At 44.0% G+C, this 23332-nt stretch overlaps 1 protein-coding gene across 6 annotated transcripts in view; it reads right to left on the bottom strand.

Annotated features, from left to right (window-relative positions):
* The window catches only part of LOC139051334 (nascent polypeptide-associated complex subunit alpha, muscle-specific form-like), a 129280-nt gene that overhangs the window by 3462 nt on the left and 102486 nt on the right, over positions 1 to 23332 (bottom strand). For 2 of the 6 annotated variants that reach the window (XM_070528346.1, XM_070528350.1), the window contains one exon: positions 20236 to 20419. In XM_070528346.1, the coding sequence (XP_070384447.1) occupies positions 20236 to 20419 (184 nt within the window). The remainder of the gene's footprint in view (positions 1 to 20235; positions 20420 to 23332) is intronic. The other 4 variants (XM_070528348.1, XM_070528351.1, XM_070528347.1 and 1 more) reach the window with 3 other exon arrangements.

Here is a 23332-nt window from a genome sequence, read left to right as displayed (position 1 = left end):
TTGAATGCAAACTAGACCACGTTACTTGTAAGAAAAAGGCCGATTGAACACAGTAATTAAGTATGAAGAGGCTTCTGCATGCTCCCTGACCTGACAATCCTTCCCGAGCCTAAAGAATGCAGTAAATAGAGAACCAGCTGCCTGCTGCAATGAGTCAATACAATTGCTCTCTGTACAACAGGAACTTACCTGTTTTCACATTTGCAAAGCTACTGCTTTCCCACATAGCATGGGCTTCAGTATGGCTAATATTGATGCCAACAAATCTTCATAATAATTTCATAATTCTTTTGCATGATCTGACTTACAAAAGTTGGTAACTAAGAGCCAGGTGCATATCTTGTATATTTTAGATTCTTTTTTTACTATCAGTACTTATACTAAAAATAGCAAATTATTACTTTCAGTTGTGTCCCTTGAGGTGCTTCGTTGAAGTTTCACATAAAAACTCTCAAAAACTGTCTGAGCTACAATTACTGCTTCACATTCATTCAAAATACCAGTGATCAAGTTACAATATCATACATACAGAGTGTCCCAACTAACTTGGACCCATGCGTTCATGCGTTCATCAGAACCCATGCGTTCATCAGAACAGAAATCGTGTGGATGTTGTTAGCGTTTATCTATTCTTACAGCACCATTTTTTTGCTCGTCTTTTTTTTTAGTAATTAGCTGAGATAAATTAATTTTTTTAATATAGCTTGAAACATTCAGGCATCAATAGGAAAGTTGTGGAGCAACACAAATATTGCCCAACCCAGGCACTTCCAACGATATAGACTTAGCATGGCCGTTTTTATTCGGAGAAAACGAAAGCCCGCAGAGTTTAAAAAATACCACGTGACAGCGCGCTCTGTGTGCCTGAATGTGCCGCGATTACAGTGCTCTCATGAGTGATTTGTAAAAACATCGCCAGCGCTGCACGTTCCCTTCACTTACGAGAAAGGGCTTCAACCTTTGCTCGACTCTGACATTACCAGCAGCGGCTGGCGACGGCTCTCCGAAAAAGCGTTTCGTCAGCAGTCGCTCGCGCCTGTCGCCGAAGAATGCGCCGTCAACAGCCGTTTATTCTTATATGACGAGAAGAGCAATTTTTTTTTTTTCAGCGTTCAAGTGGATGCGGAATAGAAAAAATACACACAAATGTGCATCATACATCTGAAACCTGTGTGAGAGACAGCATCATTGGTTACAATGTCGCTTTTTTTCTAAGCTGTGCCAGCGGCTAGATGCATGTGAGCTCAACTGTCTATTACTGTTGTGCCGCACAACGGTTTCAAAGAATTCGTTTGCAGTGCCTAAAGCATGCTGTACTCAAGCGAGCAGAAGGCGAACATAGTCTTAGCCTTGGGAGCGGCACGGGGCGACAAGAGGAAAGCTGCCAAGGTATACCGAAACTGCCAATGTGGGGGAAGACCTAGCATGAACACAATTATGAGGAGTTACTTGACACTGAAAGAAACAGGTAGCTTCAAGAAGACGCGGCACAGAAAGGGGACCATCAGTGAAGACGCCAAAGGAGATATTTTGACTTTCATAACTGCAAACCCTCATACCAGCGTGCGTGATGTGAGTGGTGAGGCCGGCATTTCAATGTCTTCAGTGTCAAGAGTTCTTAGGAAGGCTAAAATGCATCCGTATCACCTCAAACTGCATCAAAACCTGCAAGAAAGAGACTTTAAATGGTGACTTGACTTCTCAAATTGGATCCTTGTTGACAGTGATGAAATGCCAGATTTCGTTGACGAAGTGCTCTGGGCATATGAGGCAACCTTCTCCAGAAATTCTCAAGTCAACATCCATAATGCGCATTACTGGAGCGAAACAAACCTGCATTGGGTGGCGCAGGCCAGACACCAGTCCCAATGGTCATTCAGCGTGTAGTGCGGTATCTTTGATGAAAGAATAATTGGCCCCATATTTTTTTACCACAAGCTCACTGCTCAGCGGTACATGAACATTTTGGAAGGGCCAGTCGAAGATTTTCGCTGTGACCTTCCTTTTGCATTTTTAAAGCGAACTTCGTTCAACAGCAAACTTGGCTCACTGCAGCAGCCTTGAACAAGTCTGGCTTGACAAAGCCTTCAAACGCCAGTGGGTCGGGCGGCCTGGACCAGTGGCATGGCCTGCAAGGTCACCAAACTTGACGCCTCTTGACTTCTTATGGGGATATGTGAAAGACCGAGTGTACCGCAAACCTACGACTACCAGAAGCGCTAAAGGCAGAGATTGCTAAGGCCTGCAGCGAGATACCATCTTGCGTCATCAAAAAAGCTACATCGGACGCGCTGAAAAGGTGCCAATACTGCATTATGGCAGAGGGCAACTTGTTTGAACACATTCTTTAGACGGACATCACAGCGAATAAATCTCTACAACCATTATACATGCAAAGAGCCATCTGCGTGAAACTTTTGTACAACGTGGAAAAGGCATGTAAGTAATACGAAATTACAAATTCTCTGCCGACAAGGGATGGACAGGAAGCTAAAAAGCAACCTTCCTTGTCAGTTTGCAATTCTTCCTTTTGTGACAACCAGCGTAATTCACACAAGCGGGCTCGTCGGCTGGCCACCAGTCAACATGACCAACCCGTTGCTTTTTGCACGCAGTTTTTCCTGTCCGGCACGACAGCGGTCGGCGCATTGCAAGATTCAGCGTCCTTGTTCATCACCACGGCAGCTTCTTACAGAGACTGCGCGTACACACCGCCACACCATGACGATTGCTGGGCGTCAACACGTCCAGGCCTATCGACATCATCAAGAGCACATAAGAAGCCAGCCACCACCGGCACCATCCAGTGGGCTCGTCGGCTGGCCGCCAGCCAACATGACCAACCCGTTGCTTTTTTTACAAGCAGGTCAGTAACAAAGCTAACGTTAAATCCAGCGATAGATGTCTTGCGGCAGCGCAGCCAACACGCTGTCTTAAACTGTCCTGCAATTTTTTACAGTTGCTGCTGCTCTTGTGCTGGGAACGTGGCTTTGCTCAGATCGACGTTAGTGCCTGTCTGAAATCTAATCGTCAAGATCAAGCTACCTGTGAAATTTGTCTTCACTAAGTCCTGCGTCACGGCCCAAGCAGCTGAAGCGCCACCAGGCGCTACATAAGTGGTCGCCAAGTGCTTCCTCGTCTTGTGGAAGCAGCGGCGGCGCAGCCAACACGCTGTCTAAAACTGTCCTGCGATTTTTTACAGTTGCTGCTGCTCTTGTGCTGGGAACATGGCTTTGCTCGGATCGAAGTCTGCGCCTGTCTGGAGTCTAATCGTCAAGATCAAGCTACCTGTGAGTTGTCTTCGCTAAGTCCTGCGTCACGGCCCAAGCAGCTGAAGCGCCACCAGCCGCTACATAAGAAGTGGTTGGCAAGTGCTTCCTTGTCTTGTGGCAGCAGCGGCCGCACAGCCAACACGCTGTCTTAAACTGTCTTGCAATTTTTTACAGGTTTGTGTAGTTTTTCTTCTTCTAGCTCTAATATCCAATCGATTTTCGTATTCTCACTGCTGCTGCTGCCTAGTTTTTTGTACCACATTGAAAATCTTGGTTGCGTTGCTTTTCATCCATGTCACCGTGCCTGCCTGTTAACTGTCTCAGTTATGAGTGCCTTAGAAGATGAAACTTGCGCAAAATGTGATGTTGACATTGAAGCTGATGCTGATTTCATGACATGTTGCGTCTGCAGCAATATTTACCATCTCGGTGAATGCTCGGGAATCGCCGAAACGACTTTCAAGTCAAAGGGAGAAGAATATAAGAAAGCCTGGAGGTGTCAACATTGCCGCAAGAGCAAAACAAGTACACCTTGCATGAATAGTAATATGGAACCCTCTGTAGCTTCTCTGCTTCTTGAGATCAACCGTAAGCTTGATGAATTATTACCCCTAAAGAAAACGGTGGATTGCATTGAGGCATCATTGCAGTTAATGCCAAACAAATATGACGAAATACTTGCTCAAGTCTCCAAGCATGACGCTGAAATTAAGAGCATGAATTCCAGGCTTTCCAAGCTTGAAAACTCCGGTGCCAACAACGAGCTACGAAAGCTGTCTGTTGCATTGAATGATCTGGAATACCAAAGCAGAAAACTGAACCTTGAAATTCATGGCCTCAAAATGCATGAAGATGAGTCCCCAATCAACAAAATAAACGTGCTTGCGTCAAAGTTAGAGCTTGATCCCCTGACTAGTCAATCTGCTCTTGCCGTGCACAGGCTTCCTTCTAACCCTGATAAGATTCCCGGTGTTATTTTATTTATTTATTTATTTAGTAACCACAGCGCCCATTCAGGCATTAGAGTGGGGGGGTACAGATGAAAAACAAGCATCAAAATTGCAGGTTTGCATAAATTTGTGTAAGTCAACAACACATTATTATAGGCCGACAAAAAAAGAAAGAAAAGCACACAGCTAAGTTGCACACAGCCATATCGGAAACAGGCACGTTGCAGATGTCACATGTCACATTGGAAAAAAAAAACGAGTACATAAAGCAGAATGATTACAGAGACTCGCAATGAAAAGGCAAAAAAAAAAAAACAAATCGAATATTAAGTTGGGAAAAAAAAGAAACAATGCAGTGATTAAGATACCATGCGACAAGGTAAAAAAAAAGGCACTAAAAGAAAATGTCATCTGCAGCTGGGATTGTTTATAGGTCATGATGATTGCTAGACGTACACGGGATATTGACCAAGCCTTAGGGATCAAAAGATTCTATTGCTTTTAATGCAGAAAAGAACTTGTTAGGACAAGAAATTCGTACAATTGAGGAAGGAAGTCGGTTCCACTGACTGATGGTCCTTGGGAAAAACAAGCTGCTAAAGGCCGATGTATTACATTTATATTCTCTTATCTTCTGTTCATGATCTTTGCGTGCTGATGTGTAGTGAGGCTGGTTTATGTACACGTCGCGCGGAATTCGAGTACGAGAGTGATATATGCTGTGCAAAAGCTTCAGTCGAAACGACGCTCTTCGGTGCTGGAGAGATTGCCAGTTTAGCATTGCCTTAGATTTAGTTGCACTAAACTGCCTGTCATACATTGCTATATCTAGTACATATCTTGCCGCCATGGACTGGACTTTTTCTAGTTTTTCTTTGTTGGTTACTGATGAAGGATCCCACACAGGGCATGCGTATTCGAGCGCAGATCTTACACGATTTATATAGTAGCTCCCGGGTTTGTTGTGGAAACGCACATGTATTTCGTCGTAAAAATCCCAAGCTCCGACAAGCTTTGCCTACGGTATAATCCACATGCTGATTCCATGATAAAGAGGGGCAGAAGTAAACGCCTAGGTATTTATATTCACACACCATTTTTACTGGACAGTGGTTTATCGTATATTCAAATTTTCCAGGATTTTTTTTTCTGGAGAACCTCATACACACCGTTTTCTCGAGATTCAGTTTCATTTCCCATCGCTCACACCACTCGTGTATGGCATATAAGTCGTTTTGAATTACGAAGCAGTCACTTTCAGATGTAACCTTACGGTATAATATGCAGTCATCTGCAAATAACCTAATATGGGACTGTACATTTTCATTAATGTCATTGATATAAAGTAGGAAAAGAAGGGGCCCCAGAACTGATCCCTGAGGTACCCCTGACGTTACATTACTTATTGCAGATTGTTCGCCGTTTACGACTACATATTGTCGCCTCTCGCGTAAATATTCGGCGATCCAAGCAATAACTTGGGGATTAATATTAAAACTGGTTAGTTTCTGCAGTAACAGGTAATGTGAAACGGTGTCGAACGCTTTTTGAAAGTCAAGAAAAATACAGTCGACCGATGATTTGTCGTCCAGGGCTGTTGCTAAGACATGTGTGAACTCTACTAGTTGTAGAGTTCATATGCTTGATCATATGCTTTGCACAACAATCGGTAAGGGATCAATGGCTGAACAAACGTGAAATACTGCCAACAGTAGAAAAAGGTGTTTTCAGGTTGGAGAACCTAACTGCCCATAACAGGGTGCTTTTGAAGACCGCTAAAGGCTGGGCAAGTGCCAATGGATTCAGTTTCGCTTGGCACCATCGCGGAAAAGTGTTTATAAGGAAAAAAGAAGGCAGTCATGCGCCCACGATCACCTGTGCTGCCGACCTTGATGAACTGAAATCATAAAACGTGTTTGATGGATAATTGTTTTCTACTGCCATGTCTTTCACAGGCTTGTTACCTTCATCAGAGTTTGTCAGTTATATTGGAAATTGTCATAGTCGGGCAACTAAATGTTTTCACCTAAACTGCCAGTCTGCTAGAAATAGAAACGATGAATTTAATTTTTTTCTTTGAAAGCCTCAAATTTCAGTACAAAAGTCTTTGGTAGCACAGTACCCGTTTACGCCATTAGCAGAGAAGGGTATGGTTGATTTGATATATGTTTTATAGCTTTTTTAAGTGGCTTGCTATTAATCGGACAATTATATTTATTAGCTCATATATCCTAATGCTCTCCGAGACGTGGTATGACCAACACTCTACCCCATAGTGCGTTCCGAGCTATCAATGCTTTACTAGGTCCAGAACCACTTCGCATGGAGGTGGTGTTAGCATGCTTGTGCAAGGTAACCTTTCAGTAAATTGCATTGATGAATTTTGCCTCTTGACGGAAGACTGTGAAGTCTTATCAGTGCTGCTGCATGCAGGAACTATTTTTTCTGTATTCGACTGTCTACCCAATGAGAATGTCGAGCGATTACTGTCGTTTTTGGAGAAATTATTTTCATATGCACATGATCTACAATGTACAGTTGTTTTCAATGGCGATTTCAACATTGACGTGTTGACTGATACCGCAGCGAGTCGTGAATTTTTTGCGTTTGATGCAGGCATATGGCTGTCATAATACTATCTCGATTCCAACCAGGGTCACAGCTAACACATCTACCTGTACTGACCTTTTTCTGACAAACTTTCCCCAAGCAGGAAAGTTTGTCAACACAGGAAAAACTAAAGTAATTTTGTTTCATGCCAAGAATAAGAATGCTCTCCTGAAGGACGACATTAAACTTGGCTCTTCAAAAATCATGCTTGTGAATTCCATTAAAACCTTAGGTGTTTTCTTTGATCATGACAGGTCTTGGAACTGTCATACTAATTTTTTAGCAAACAAGCTTTCTCAAGTCACAGGTATTCTTTTCACTATTAAATAGATTCCACAGAAGGTAGAACTTCTGCTCTATACCTCTCTATTTCTGTGCCACCTAAATTACGGCTGCCTGGTTTGGGGCACAGCATCTGCCACTAATAATAATCGTATTTTTCTTCTGCAAAAGAGAGCTATTCGTGTTGTGTGCAATGTGCAATTTGACTTTCCAACTAAATCATTATTTAAAGACCTAAAGATACTTAAAGCTCCTGATCTCTTCAATTTTCGCTTAGCGTTAACATACGGTAAGGAGTGCCAGAAAAATATTAACCACGCCAGGTCTATAGCCAACTTGACACAAAATAGAAGCTATTATGCTACAAGATTTTCGGAATATTGGTTTGTGCCATATCCACGTACCAACTATGCGAAACAAAAGCTTTCGTACACTTTACCGCAATTATTAAATAAGTTAATGAACGATGGTATTGATGTTTTTTCTTGCAGTAAAAACAAGTTAATAAATTACTTTGGTGCCTATTAGCCTTTAATCTCTGTATAAGTAGGCTTCTTTTTATTGAGTTATGTATTTTTTCTATTGCTATTTGCTGTTGAACACTTGTATGGGAACGTTTTTTTGTTTTTGTTTCGTTCTTTCTCGCTTACCCTCCCTTTTTGCCGTGTGTTTGGTATCTGCTGCTGCTGTCACGAGAAGGTTTAAGGACTAGTCAAGTTGCTCTTTTGTAACTTTTTTCCTTATTTCCTCCATAAACTTGTGTATTTATGGAAATAAATTCAAATTCAAATTCAAATTCAAATCCAGCTGACGTGCCCACGCAGCCTTTGTACGCTCTGGTTGTTCAGGATTTTGTCTTCTCTTTTCTAATGCTTTTTGGGGACGTGCAGCCCAATCCTGGACCTGGGCCTACGACTGATGAACTCGTAATTGAACTACTTAATGGTCAGAAGAAAATAGAAAAACGGTTAGATGAAATTGAAATGAAGCTAGAGGTGGTTGAGGAGTCGGCATTGGCTATTAAAGAAGTCATCAAAAAAGTATTTGGCCTCGAGAAAAGTGTACAGAGGTTGCAGGACAAATTTGTCGATCTAGAAGATTGTTCCAGGAGGAACAACCTTCTGGTTTTTGGGGTCAAAGAAACAGCTGCCCAAATTCATGATGATCTGAAGCAAGCTGTGCTTGAAGGCGTGTTTAAGAGCGTTCTCGGTGTGCAAGTTTCGTCGGCTGAACGACTCCATAGGATTGGGCGCAGAGACAGGACTAGACCACGCCCAGTCATAATCAAGCTTTTCGACCACCCAAAAAAAAATGGCCATACTACAGAATTGTTTCAAACTAAAAAATAAAGATATTGCGGTCTCGGAAGACTTCTCAGTACCCATAAGAAACTCTGGGATAGCGCCTCAGAAGTTAGAGCTACTGGGGGTAAGTCCAACTAGTGTATGACAAAATTAGGATTAATGGCGAGCTATTCCGATGGGATGGTGCAAGTGACGGAAGCATTCACACAGGCAAACAAACTGAAGAAAGACGCCAGTCACAATGAATCCAAATCGATGCCCAAAAGCCCATCCGTTTCATCAACCTTAATGCACATAGCATCATTAATAAATCTGATGATATTGAAAGTATTATTTTAACACTCAAGCCGCATATTGTTATAATCACGGAAACTTGGCTTCACCCCGATATCTCCAACGAGGAAGTAACAACACCAGGTTACGGAATTCATCATAAAGATATAAGCCCGCGCAGCAGTGGTGTTGCAATTATTTATCAACAGTCACTACTGGTGTCTAGGCTACCTCATATACCTGCAATTGCATGCATCCTGATTAAAGTGCATTTGGATGGGAACACTTCAATCGTAGGAGGCTTCTACTGTCCCCCTACTCAAGATAACTTTTTTCTCGAGCTTAACGAATTCCTGTGTTCTAGCAAAAGCTATTCTTGTAATGCCCTCTTGGGTGGTGACTTCAATATGCCTTCAATCGACTGGAGTGCCGATTTTCCTGAGCCCCTTTCTAGTGCTGCTGAACCTTTTGTTGACCTCGTAGTATTCAATGATTTAGCTCAGTTAGTAAAAGAGCCCACGCGCAGTCAGAATGATACAGCTTCGATTTTAGATCTATTCCTTGTAAGCAACGCAGTGCTCAGTCGTGATCCCGAAGTACATATCTTTGACGGAATATCTGATCACAAAGTGGTGTCTTTAACAGTTCAACTTGGCCGTCCCACTGAAACCAAGAAGAAAAGATGCCTCGTTCCAAACTTTTGCCGCGCTAAGGACGTTGACATATTGGACGCCATGGATAAGTTGCTGGCTGATTTTATACTTCTTTCTGAATAAGGCACATGCTGCGTGAACGAGCTGTGGTGCTTCTTTAGGAACCTAGTCTTAAAATGCGTCAGGGACTTTGTTCCAATGAGACTAATCAATCAAGTGTGCACATGCCCGTGGATTACAAAGGAGATAGTGCGGCTGGAACGGAAGGCTAAACGAATAAGAAAATGGCACCGTCAGTGTACCACAGAGGGCAATGCCAGTAAACTTTCCAACATACGTCTGCAACTAAAGGCAAGAATTAGAAAAGCGAAGGAATACTATCAAAGTGTGTCTTTGAAGAATTTTCTGCTGTCTTCCCCAGCAAAGTTCTGGCATCATTTTTCTTCGAAAAAGCAGCCCTTGTCCAGATTCTGCATTGACGGGGAAACCGTAATTTATAAAAAGTTTGATAGCAAAATCTTTCAATCAATTTTTCTGTTCAGTATTTACGGATGACAGCGGTCGCAAACCAATTTATTACCTTCCAGTTGATTGCCCACCAATTGCAAATATCTCAGTGACTGAAAAAGGCATTTTATCTCCCTTGTTAAATTTGAATACAAAGAAATCGCCTGGAATGGACGGCACACCTACAGCTTTTCTCGCGAGATATGCCAAGTGGTGCTCGAAATATCTGTGCATCCTATTTAGGAAGTCTTTATCGTGTGCAGAAGTTCCGGATGACTGGAAGTACGCAAAGGTTACCCCAATACCCAATTGGGGGGGTCAGTTTGGGGGCGCCGTCTACGTGAAGCCAAGGCCAACGGGACATGTTCCCTCCACCGAGGGGCCTTAATGGTCCAAACACTCAGCATCATCTCAACCCCCAGGATATCCTTATCCCTGGACACTGGACACGGCTAATCCATGCACGGCTAAACGTGGGACGGGCCAAACTCCGTGTGCTCGGGATTGTTTTGCTTCATGAACGAAAAATTAAGTACTATTCTCCATGTAACATTGTTCACTAGACTATGGAGCTTGATTTTGAATTTCAGCTTGGTGTCAACTGGTCTTAATGCCTCACCGTTGTGTCTGACAGAACCATGTTTTTGCAACTTGTATTGTTTTGAGTACCTGTGGGCGTTAACACTTGTGGTTGGCAATGAAAGAGTGAATGAGCAAGGTACCCCACAATGTCAATGACCAAGCCAATCCATTTTCTTTTCTTCTGACACATTTCCACTTGTTTGAAAAGTCGGGTCAAACTTGTCCAAGCCAAGCCAGCAGAGAGAAGGTAAGTCTTTCTCTCATGCTTTTTAGGATAGCAAGAAGGTAAACACAGAATAGTACGGGGAAGAAATAGATGCATTAGCGCGTGTTTTCACTTAGTGAACAGCACAGACAGAACCTTCAATATTTCCATAGTGAATCAAATGGCTTTGCGTGACTTTGCCACGGAGCTCTTTGTGTCAGAGGGAATGGCCGCTGGCACCCATGGCATCACTTCGCCAGAAAAATAAAATCACAAAAGCTGCTCTACACAGGTGTGTGACATCTTGTGCCTCGTCGTGAAGATGGACAGTTCCAACACGATCATTTCAGCGTTTCTGGCCACTGCTTCTCAATGGTTTAACGTCACTGTAACATACCTCTCAATCTTTCCGTGCTGTCCTCGCCGGCAAGAGCATTGTTGCAGACGCCAAAGAAATTTTACATTTTAGCACTGGTAGGCGGCCTTGAGGTGTTGACCTTGAGGTGTTGACCTAGCTATATGTAGTTGCATGTAGTTGTACTTAATTGTCATGGCTAAGAAAGTTAAAAAGTATTATTGATCATGAAAAAAAATATTTTGAGTGGACTGATCTTATCATGAAGAACAATATCCAAACACCAGAAGTTGCATTGGTGTGTAATGCAATAATTTTGTGCTGCAGTGCTTCCAAGTACGTGACAAACTCTTTCATTTGTCATTTCTTTATGTTTGAATTTAAGTTGTTGTTGACGATGTGCATCTTCTATGCGCTCTCGCTCGTCAGTGTTTCCGGATGAAAACATTTCAAGCGGTGACGTCTCCTGGCTTTATCAAGCTACTTTCAACCTTTCTTGTCGGGGTCATTGATTGATTAATGAGCTTTATTGGTGCAAGTTGTCGAGGAGACAAACAGACAGACAAAGAACTTTAGTAATGGTCCTGAGGAACCGGCGTTAGGGTACCTCCCTTTTCAGGGAGTCCCCGTAGCCGTCGCGGGCCGCACCCACGTCGGGGTCGGAAGATCGTGGTCCTCCGCCCTGTCGCAGGCCCTCTGGACAGCCCGTAGTTGCTCTGAGAGGTCGCCGCTCTTAAGGGCTGCCTCCCAGTCGGTTATAGTGGTTAGCGATGAGCTGCGTAACGCAGGGCATTGCCAGAGCATATGGGACAAGGAGCAGTACGCCTCCCCACAGTCTGGACAGTGGGGTTCTACATTAGGCGCGAAGTGACTGAATCTGCCCCTGGAGGGAAATGACCACGTTTGAAGCATGCGAAACGCCGACGATTGTGGTCTATTAAGTTTAGGGTGTGGTAGCGGAAAGGCCCGCCGAGCAAGTTGATAATGTGTCAAGATTTCGTGGAAGGTGAGAAGCGAATCCCTGTACAGCCCTAAGTCGCCGCCCGTGAGTCCACCTGAACCGCCGCGGTGTGTAAGACCTCGCGCACAGTCATGGGCCAACTCATTGGCGTTAACAAGCTCAGAGTGTACATTGATTCCCATATGGGCCGGGAACCATTTGATGCTATGAAAACCAGCAGCCCCCTCGCTGCCGAGGATGGCCGCTGCCTCCTTTGAGATCGAGCCGGAGGCGAAAGCTCGGGCTGCCGATCTGGAGTCTGTAAAGATATTGGAACGTAGAGGGTCCTTCAGTGCTATAGCTATAGCAACCTGCTCGGCTACTGTTGAAGAAACCTTCTGCATGGATGCTGAATTAATGAGAGTGCCATTACATTCAACCGAAACTACGGCATAGTGATCAGAGCACTCGTACTGGGCGGCATCAACGAAACATGCCAGATTCGGAGTGGCAGCAGCCGCTTTTAACAGGGAACGAGCCCTGGCTACCCGGCGCCCTACATTGTATTGAGGGTGGACGTTACGTGGCATGGGATCTACCTTGAACGTATCTCGGACCATGGGTGATAGGGTCACGTTGCGCTCCGTGATTTCCTGGTGACCGCATCCAACGGATTCGAGGATGCGTCTCCCCGCTCGCGATGATGATAGTCGAAATATTTGAGCCACTCGTTGGGCCTCGATCACCTCTGATAGGGTGTTGTGCATGCCTAGTTGCATGAGACGCGCGGTGCTAGTAGTGAGTGGTAAACCCAGCACGCGCTTGATGCTTTTGCGCATGAGGGCGTCGATTTTGGCCTCATCCCCTTTAGACCAGCGCAACGCGGAGGCTACATAGTTAACGTGGCTCATCAGAAACGCGTGGTAGAGTCTGAGTAGATTGCTCTCGCTTAAACCCCCTCTGCGGTTCGAGACCCTGAGGATAAGCCGAAGCATATTCTCTGTCTTCGAAGTAATGCGGGCTATAGTCTGTGAGTTGCCCCCGCGAGATTCCAGCAAGAGTCCGAGGACCCTGATGGTATCCACTCTGTGAATTTGTTGTCCGTCCTTCGTATAGAGGGCTATGGGAATTTGATCTAAGGGTGTGGAGCACCTAACCCCCCGTTGGGTGGGCCTATACAATAGAAGTTCGGACTTGGTTGGTGACAGACTCAGGCCCGTGTCTAGTAGGAAGTGTTCTGTGATGTCGAGCGCATCTTGGAGCGCACTCTCAACTGCAGCGTCAGACCCTCCCAAGCACCACACGGTAATATCATCCGCGTAGGGGGCGTGACCCGTTCCTCTTACTGTGGCCAGTCTGTCCGAGGAGGCATGCGCCATTGTAAAGAGAAATTAATAAAATGGCTTGTAGATAACGTAGACACATCACTATGTGTCTACATTATCATTTGGTACGGCTACTGTGGTATCCTGTGTTGCTACATATTGAGCCCTCTTTACAACAGGGCCCAATTTGTATGCTCTGGGAAGCAGTAAGGGCATGCTTGTTTTAAGCCTAAATTTTTTTTCACTTTGTGGACAGAAGACAGGCCACTTCATATAATAATATAAAGGATTTTTACTGGGCACAGTGAATGCCTAGATCTTTCAGATGTCTTGAACGTGTACAAAAAGATCCTCGAACGCTCTTCTGACGACATCCTGAGGATGTGCTGAAGCCGGGCAAATTAATTTGATAAGCATGTTTTGAAGCTCATGTGGAGATGTCCAAACATACTCTATTGTATGTCTGTGGTTGTCCCAGTCATTGTTAAATTATATTATGGGTTTTACGTGCCAAAACCACTATCTGATTAAGAGGCATGCCATAGTGGAGGACTCTGAAAAGTTGGACCACCTGGGGTTCTTTAACATGCACCTAAATATAAGTACACAGGAGTTTTCGCATTTTGCCCCCATCGAAATACGGCCCCCTTGGCCGCGATTCAATCCCGCAACCTCGTTCTTAGCAGCGCAACATCACTGCTTCAAGCAACCACGGTGTGTCACAGTCATAGTGCCGAAACGCTTGCTGTACTGCACATGTATTTGTTTGCCGGCATACATGCACCTGCATTTCATGGGAGCTCTGTGAAGCGAGATTTCTTTGTACCCGTCCCGCTCCTGTCTGTGCAAGAGTGCAACATGTATCTTGTTGAGCCAATGCAGTAACTTACGACTGCTTTCGTTTAAGCAAGCAAAACACATTTGAAGTGCTGCCACCCAGAGGTGGCAGAGAACGCAGGTGCATGTGTCTTACTGCCTAACAAAAGCGTGCAGTATATTCACTATGGCGTTATGTACTAAGCCACACATGCTGCCAAGCAGATAAAGTGCGCATCACAATAGGGTTGGCAGTGATAAGTCATACTGGCCTGCTCATCCATGGTTATAGTATTTCATGAGGATGCCGCCACTGTTGCATGCATTTACAATGCTATCATAGGCATCGCTGCATTCGTTTCAAAGCTGAAGTTCTTCGCATACCAGACTCTGTACAGTAAAAGCTTGTTAATTTGACCATCATTAATTCGGGCTTGTCCTCTGGTCCGAGCAGGCGTATGCATTACTTAATGCAATCAAACTCTAGCTAATTTTGGAGTTTTTGACCACGCATCGGTTAATTTTGACAGCTCTCAGAGCTTGGTGAGCGTGAAGTGCCACAAAAGAGAAAAAAATTGCGCCAGCATATAGCCGAAACCAAGTGGGCGAATCCGCATCGCCATAGTCACCAGTGTAAATTGAATGTGAATGACAGCAATGCCAGAACACTTCACTCATATTTGTGCCTCTGTGGCCTTTATTCGTGCATTTACTACTGCGCATAACACCCGTGTTGACCACATCCCTTCATAACTGCAGAGGCACCATCAATGATCGTGTTGATAGCCACCAGGCCTTCGTCCACAGCCATCGCGGCAAACAGTGCTTTCGTTATGACTTCGTGCACGAGTCGGCTGCGTGCCTTTAAAACTTCATAGTCGCCATCCATTATCGTATTGATAACGACTGCGGTTTCGTCTGCAGTTTTTGCAGCAAATGGTAGTTTTGTTTTGCCTCGATGTGTGCATCGGCTGCATGCCTTTAGAACTGCAAGGTCATCGTCGATAGCGGACGTGGTTTCGTCTGCAGCGGTTGCAGCAAACAGTTTCGTTTTTTACTGTAAGGGTGTCGAGAATAAAGAGCACCAGCTACATCAGTATGTGTGGATGATCTGTTGGCAACGAGCTCCCTGGTGAAAAAACAACTGGGATGTGCGTGCGTTAATGAAAAGAAGTGTCTCAAGCCTGTTTCACATGACGCAATTTTCATCGCACCGGAAGTGCGATTTCCGTCATTTGTGACGAAAATCGCAGTCGCCGTGCCGACCCCCCAGATTTTCGGCTGCGACCAACCGGTTGGTCGGACAGTCGCACTGTCGCAACGATCGCTGCGATTTTCCGTCGAAATTGCGTGGAGAGCTATTTCGCCTGTTTGTTTTCGAAAATGGCATCTCGCTCAACAAGGGCAATGCTCGGAGACTTGGGTTGCCGAATTCGGTACGTACGCAAAAGGAGGATAAAAAGACTTGTTTGTACCGCAGATTCTATTGTCCCATTTCTATGCGTTCGTTCACACGCTACGCAGCAAACGAAGTGCATTTCCTCGTTTCCTTTGTGTGCTTTTACAAGTTGGGTGTTCGATTCCTACGAGACGACATGTCCTTTCGAGGTCGTCACAATTTTCTTTTGTTGAGTAGCACACAAAAATCGCATGTACGGAGCGCTTTTAATTATTTCAACCTCGGCAAGGGCAAATGACAAGACAGCAGAGTACCCGAAGTTTCAACGTTGTGCTGAACACGGTACTGTTCAGTTGCATTTTCTAGTCGGTTTTCAAGCATGACTTTCCCGATGTATCTTGAAAGGTTATTTTATTTCACTTATTAAGTTTGACATGGCAAATGTGCAGGCTACCGTAATGAAATTTCTGCACTAGCATTAACTCCATGGCATGAATAAACGGTGTCGTCAATTTGTTTTCGAATATTTTATGCACGTTAAGTTGCATCTCTTCTCTGGAGAATTTTTTTTGCTGCAGAGAAACCAGTAAACCTTGAATATGTTGCAGACTTTGTATCCTCACTGCACCTGTATTAACATTTGCTTTGAACGGTAGTAACTTTACAATTAGTAAATTATTGGCTTGCTATAGTGGCCTAGTGACAACGCAGCCTTCTGCACAGTTATGTAAAACTCGTCCAACAATGCGAAAAGCAGGCAAACAGCCTGTTCTTGTGTAGACGAATCTGTAGAGGATGACACGAAAGAAAAGTAAATCAAAACTGTGCAGTGAAGTCAGCCAGTTGCATCACTTTCTGTAAATCTTTTAAGTATAAACGGTTCTTGCACGTCCACAGCTAATCAAGTGTGCCGAAACATCCATGCCTTACATGTTTCTACTAACAGTTTGTGACGACAAGTTTGTGATCACATTTATTAGTGTGTAAACCCATATAAAGATATCCTCTATTATTACTACCTTTATAAATAATAAAGTACCATGCTACTTGTAAGAACATATCACCCTAGGATTTTAAAAGAAATTTCTGCATTTCAAACATCAATGCACAGTTTATTCAATAAAGGACCACAAACTGTTTTTTTTTTTGCAATGACACAATTATTGTAAGCTTTACTTACATACAGGCAAGAAAAAAAGAACATCTGTAGACAAAGAAATTGTTCAAATTATTCATCCCACTGTGGCTATAACATTCTGCTGCTAACACAAGGTGAGGGGTTGAATAGCCAGCCGTGGCAGTCGCATTTCGATAAAAGGTAAAAAAAAAAAAAAAACTCGTGCTATGATTTAGTTCATCATCATTTATTGAATCCTTAAACTTTGCAAGACTATCGCATAAGGGGGCATGCATATGCAAAATCTAACAAGCAATACTAACACCAATTGAAAGCAAAGGGCACAATTGTATAAGAAGCATCTTTCCTGCCGTTTCGAATGCGTGAATATTCACTGCATCAATATCTATTGTTCAACAGCACTGCACAAATAAGCAGGGTCAGGTATAGTAAGTACTCTATCAGGTAGCTGCGTCTATAGATGTATAAACGACAAAAGACATGAATGCTCATAATACATCGTGCACAAAGAAAACCTTTTGCAAGAGTTGTCCCTTCTGGCAGATATGAGTGGGCCATAGGCAGCAGTAACTTTATTAGATGGCATCGTGTAATACCACTTATGAAAGAATGAAGAGAGTGAAAAGGCTTTCCATACAGTACCTCATGTTACTCTAATAGAAGGAACGATGAGCAAAATAATTGGTGGTAGAGCACGTAAGTTAAATCATAACTTTTTGAAAGACAGAAAATTCTAGGTGAGAGTTGGAGGTAAATTTCACCCACCCACACCAACAACACAGGCATACTGCAAGAAGCACTACAGTCTATCAAGTACTACAGTCTATGGGAAAACTATTTTATACAGATATCAAGAATGATGCAACAAGCTCTCGATAACATGGCAGACTTTCTTAGCCAATCTGGCCTCTCATTTTCTGATAATTTTTCTCATTTTCATTCATTCTGAAGATCATTTTCTTCAGAAAAACTGAAGGAATAAGTTTTTTCAGCATTGAGCATTGCATTGCAGGCAATTCAAGCGGGCATAAAATTCTACAAATTGAATCTATTTAGGAATACCAGATAGAAAGAAACATTGAGGCTTTCATTTTTACTTTGGCTAAGCAAGATAGTTTGAAATGACACCCATTAGCATGTCGTAACATTGTTGATCTAATACACGTTAAATGCATGACTACACTTTTAGGCAAAGTTACGCCCTTTGGGTTGTATCCCTTCCAAACAACGATAATCGTCATCTGCCTTGCTAGCGTTTTCTTTATTGAAAACGCCGCACCCGCTACTTTTCTGTCGGGAATGCTATGTCATGCTGATAATGCGCATGCCGTTCGTTACTGGGAAGTACCGGGCTCGACGCGTTAAAGAAAGGAAATGCGGACAAGACAGATGGCGATTACTGTTGTGTGGCAAAAGGGTGTAGTTTTGCTTAAGAGTGTAGCTTAAGAAATCTGGATGAGTGCCATAGATTACTGTGAAGGAACTATCACATCTAATACCATCAATAATATAATAAAAATATTTATTTTCACAAAACAAGCTAACCATGAGCGGCGTGCGAAGCAGAGCAGAAAGGTGAAAAACCCTACGGTAACTGCGCTTGCCGTGAGCCTACGTTCCAGCATTATGGATGGTGCGTATTGATATGGTCTTCTTGTGAGAACTGCTCAGTATACTACCAGTGTGAGATACAGGAAAACAAAGTGGACGAGAAGCATGTTTTTTAGAATGCTATGATACCACGCATAGTTTCTACAGAAGTGACGGTACCTGCTCAAAAAATTTTATGCATCCGCTTTTGCGTCTTTATAAATATTGAGAGAAGGACTCCTATATACATACAGCACACGCACCACGATGAATGAACCAGAGTAATGCTAAGGTTGAATTTCATAACACGATTTCCATTCCACGTTCAGTAATCACACAGATCATTTGCCGCTTCGTTCAGGGGGCAGACGTGGCTTTTGAGTTGGTGCTTATTGTTGCGTTTGGTGCAAGAAGGCTAGGAGCAAGTACCGTACATGCGCAATCACGAGCAATATACACACATCATTTCTCCAGAAACTGACGCTGAGCATGGGTAGCGCGAGGATCTCGTTGGGCTGACACGACGACTTTGTGGCAGTCGAATTCCGAATACTGCATATGGGGTGAGGGTAGCTATCTGAACTTGTTAGATAGGTCAGCTTGTACAGTGTTGTAGTGCAGGCTGAACAAAACAATCATAGAAGGCAGATCAGACACCACACAGTGCTGAACCAGCTGTGAACAGCTGTTTACGTGCACCGTGTCTCATCGCACTGAACTTCAGCAACCGCCATTCCGCACTCCAAAACAAATCTTGCCTTCAACACGTTTTTAAATTACAAAACATGCATATTATTTGCTCCTAATAAAAAAAGTAAACAATATTATAATTTAAACATTTTATTAATTATATTGAAAGAATTATGCAGCATGTGCCACGAAACCTGGCAATAAGCAACCCTGGGTGTCGCACCAGTCGCATTGTTGAAATCGCAACCATGTGAAATGGGCCCTCTAAAAATCACATTGTGACACTTGCGACTGGAACCGATTTTCATCGTTCCAGTCGCAGCATGTGAAACAGCCCTCACATGAAGGCGCGCGCTGCGGGTGTGTTGCGAAGGAAGTTGTGAGGCCTTTGCCGCTGCGATTTCAGTCATGAAATGACGAGAACTGCAGCTTCCGCACTGCTTTTGAGCAGAATAGAAACAGGATTTGTTCAATCACTCAGTAAATAAAGGCATGTTGATGTAGTAAGCATTTGTTTATTGTGTCCTGGATACCCTTGATAAATGGACACTCGCTTAATTGGGACATTTTTTTTCGGTCCGGTGAAATCCAGATTAACAAGGTTTTACTGCACTTTCCAGAAACGCACAAGATCCTTTGGAGCACAGTGTGGTGAAAGCCACACTGTGAGTTGAGGCCGCGCAGTTCTCATTTACGCAACAAGAAGTGATCATGTTACGCACCAACAAGTAGGCATACGATAGGCTACTGTGGCTTAAACTGCCAGCCATTAGGCTCTATGGACGCTGGGCCAGGAATTTATTGCAACTACATTTTAACCAATACTAGTGTGTTTTAAGTGGGAATGTACTAATGAGCTTTTACGGTATTCCATTCCTGTGTCCTTGGCCTCATGGAAACCAGTGTGCAGGCACGTGTTCTCACTTTCAGAAGCAAATTATTGCTATGCGACGTAACACATGCCAATTGCCTCAAACTGCTTGTTAGCATGACAGCAGCATGCATGCGTCTATGGCCTAAAGGGCAGAGCATCAGGCTACAGTGCTGGGAACCCGGTTCAAAGCCTACCATTGGACACAACTTATTTTTTTAATCGAATACTCAGAACAAGGCAGACAGGCACCTACCTACCAACATACCACAAAGTGCCGATGAGTGGCGAAAAATGCGTTCCATTAATTACATTTTAGCAAACTGCATTAAATGATGAGCCAAAGTTACTGTATATGGCACCAGGATGTGCTCTATAATTACGCCAACATGTTACTTTGAGACCTGAAAATGTCGGTACCCTTGTTAAGCAAGTGAATGCAATATATTTCAATAAATAAGAATGATAAATACCATCCAGACCTCCAGTGAAGCTGTTTGTGGTTGCTGCAGAGCCTGATGTACTGCATCTGACGTCAGGCATGACCATGCTGGAGTCAACCACATATGGCACATGGGTCATGTTGAAGTTGCTATTGTAGCCCTGTGTTGATTGGAACACAAATGGTTGCAGAGTGGCGCAGTATGTCCAAAAGTACTGCACATAAAAGAGAGAAAAAGAAGTGCAAATGCTGGTGGCATTCTGGTATCTCTCAACACCATCTTTATGGGCTTTTACTCATTACTAGCGGTGCACAATTATCCCAAAAGTTCAAATATTATCAAATACTATATCTTTAATATAAGTATTCCGATACGAAAAATAGATATTTAGAAATGCTCAAATATTAGGTTTCATATGAATATTCGAACCAAATCAAATATATTGCTGGCTGAGTGGAAGCAACCACAGTTCTTCACATTTGTTTCTATCTAATCTAGGAATATTCGGGTGATTTTGTGGCTTTAGTGAAATACCGCTTGTAAAGCACACTTAACCACTGAATGTCTGAACTGCGCGGTAAAGCCGGCCTCTCAGTAGCAATGGTTTCCGGACAGCACAGGTGGACATTTATTTTTTCTTGCTTTTTTATTTTCTTTCTTTCTTTCTTTTTTTGCAATGCCACTTCCCATTCTGAGCTTATTGCTTGACAGCAAATGCGATGAGTGATGACTGGCACAGGGTGAAATGCCTCCAAGTTACGGGCATTTGATGTGGCATAATTAAGGCACAGGTTGGGGAGGACAGCCAATGGTAATTACTAAATTTTCCAACATGAGCCAAATATACTATGCTTTAGTATAACGGCTTACTAGTCTAGTTTTTTAACACTGACAGTGCAATGGCAAACTTCCAACATAACTAGTTAATCCAACTAGCTAATAAATGTATGAGCAAACGGCCAGGCCCTGTCCCCTTGCGCTTGCATTTACCCTAATACCGAACTCGCGAAACGCTATTGCATTAGTAATCTTCCTGTGTAAAGTGACGGCCCGAAACGCGCAAATCCTGGCTCATATATATATATTTTTTTTCATCCCACGTTTGCTGCGGGATGACGGCAGGTCAACAAGCAGGTGGCTGCCGCTGTAAAAGTGCGGGACACCAAAACAAATATGGCGGCCGGCGGAGCAAACCGAACACGCCGAACGCAATTTTTTTTCTTCTTGTAAGTACATTACGCGCATTGAAACAGTTTTTTCTGTATCAATAATGAATAATATCGTTAATATCGGCAAGTGTGCGACAATACCATTGCCATGTCCACTTTGAGAGGACAGAAACAGAGATGGGCATGTGTAGCTGCCAGTGACATAGAAACACATGGCGGGCATGCTGCGGAAACTGCGGCATTTGTCTTCACTACTATCCTAATATGGCACGTTTCCGCTAAGGGTGGCCGAATATCTTAGCTGTGTTACAAGCGTCGGCGTATGCATAGGATACACTTCTAATGTATTAGTGTAAACGTGGCCACTATAGTTGCCGCTCGCGATTTGCTGCATGCTCACAAATGCAGACGAGAAGAACCGAAAGGTGCCTTTTTTGTTGTTTTTGGACAAAATTATTATGAAGCCTACAAGTAATAAAGCCAAGGCAAGTTTGGTTGTAGCTTTTTTTTTTTTTCAAGGCAGTGCGGAAAGTGATGAAAGAAATGAAATTGGGCATCTGCTTAAGAATGTTTGGTGCGTGCAGACCACTTGGTATGTCTTCAAGAGTCGTTCGCGCAGCATTTGACAGCATTCGACAGATGGTAAACGTGATCATCATTAGCTAAACTTGGCACACGACATATCGCTGCGACAAGTTCGGGGTGTGATCATTACACAGGAAAGAAAAAAAAAAGATCAAATTTTGACGACAAAATTCAGAGGTGTGAGCATTACGTGAGTGCGATCATTGTACGAGTACCGAGGCCGACTGATTTTTCGGACTCCAAAAATTGCGAGATGCTCAATTATTCAGTCTGCTTCGCGGCACCGCCATTTTCCCCATAGACTATAATGTATAACAACTGCCGAAAGTTCGGACACCTTGCAACCTCTCATCTGATTTTTAGGACACTCCTTGAGCCAACTCGATCAAGAGCACCATGCACAGACTCTGACCGGTACGTGGTTCGACTTGCAGGGGTGCGATCGCAAACAGCTCGCATTTCCGTTCTCTCGCTTGCCCTATCGTGATTCGTTGGCGGCCGCGCGATTCGTCACGGCCGTCATTCGCCGGGGCGGGACCACAAAATGCGCTTACGTCGCACTCCTCTCAATCATTCCAAAACCGAGTGGAATCGGCCGCTATCGTGGAACGGTCGACAAGGGCATTCGTTTCGAAGAATGAATGGCCGTTGCCATAGCAGCGCTAGTAGCAGACGATGCGCCTGTCGTCTGCTCATAATGTCGGCGCTCGCCGAACATGGCTGGCCCTGGCGGGGGTCCAGTTTTTCCGAGATGAAAACACGATCCGCCATTGCAGAACGTTAGCGATGTTAATTATTGAAAACAACTGTGATTACAGTGAAATTAAATGTTGTGCCTGCGCTGTGATAAATATAGGGTTACATTTTAAAATTTTGATTTATGTGAGCACATTTGTCGAGAATGCTCGCGGTTTCATGTTGTGCTCACAGAATCGCGCTTATTGTTCGGCGGTTTGGCGCTCACTAGTCACGATTGCCGCTCCTATTGTCGCGCTTTTAGAGTCTCTCGGGCAGCCTCGACGACGCATTTGACGAGTTTACAGAGGAAGAGTTCTGTGAGCACTTCAGGCTCTCGAAGAGCACTGTGCGGTGGCTCTGCGAGCAATTGGAAGACGCCATCAGTGGCCTTCGGACCGGTGGCATCACGATGCAAGACAAAGTGCTTTGTGCTCTCCGTTTCTTCGCGACGGGGAGCTTCCAAAATCCATCGGCAGCAAAGAATTCGTATCCATGGGGCAGGCTTGGGCAGGCCTAGGGGCAGGGCAGTTGCGGAAGCAATAACCGTGGTGGGCCGGCAACAGGGTTGGGTGAGCTTCCCATTGACAACGGCCGGCAAGGCTAGTGCAAAGGCGGCCTTTGCGGATCGCGGCCGC

This window comes from Dermacentor albipictus, unplaced genomic scaffold (genome assembly GCF_038994185.2).
Source record: "Dermacentor albipictus isolate Rhodes 1998 colony unplaced genomic scaffold, USDA_Dalb.pri_finalv2 scaffold_11, whole genome shotgun sequence".
Taxonomy (NCBI): domain Eukaryota; kingdom Metazoa; phylum Arthropoda; class Arachnida; order Ixodida; family Ixodidae; genus Dermacentor; species Dermacentor albipictus.
The sequence above is the reverse complement of the archived record's forward strand: the minus strand, read 5'-3'. Positions and strand labels throughout refer to the sequence as shown.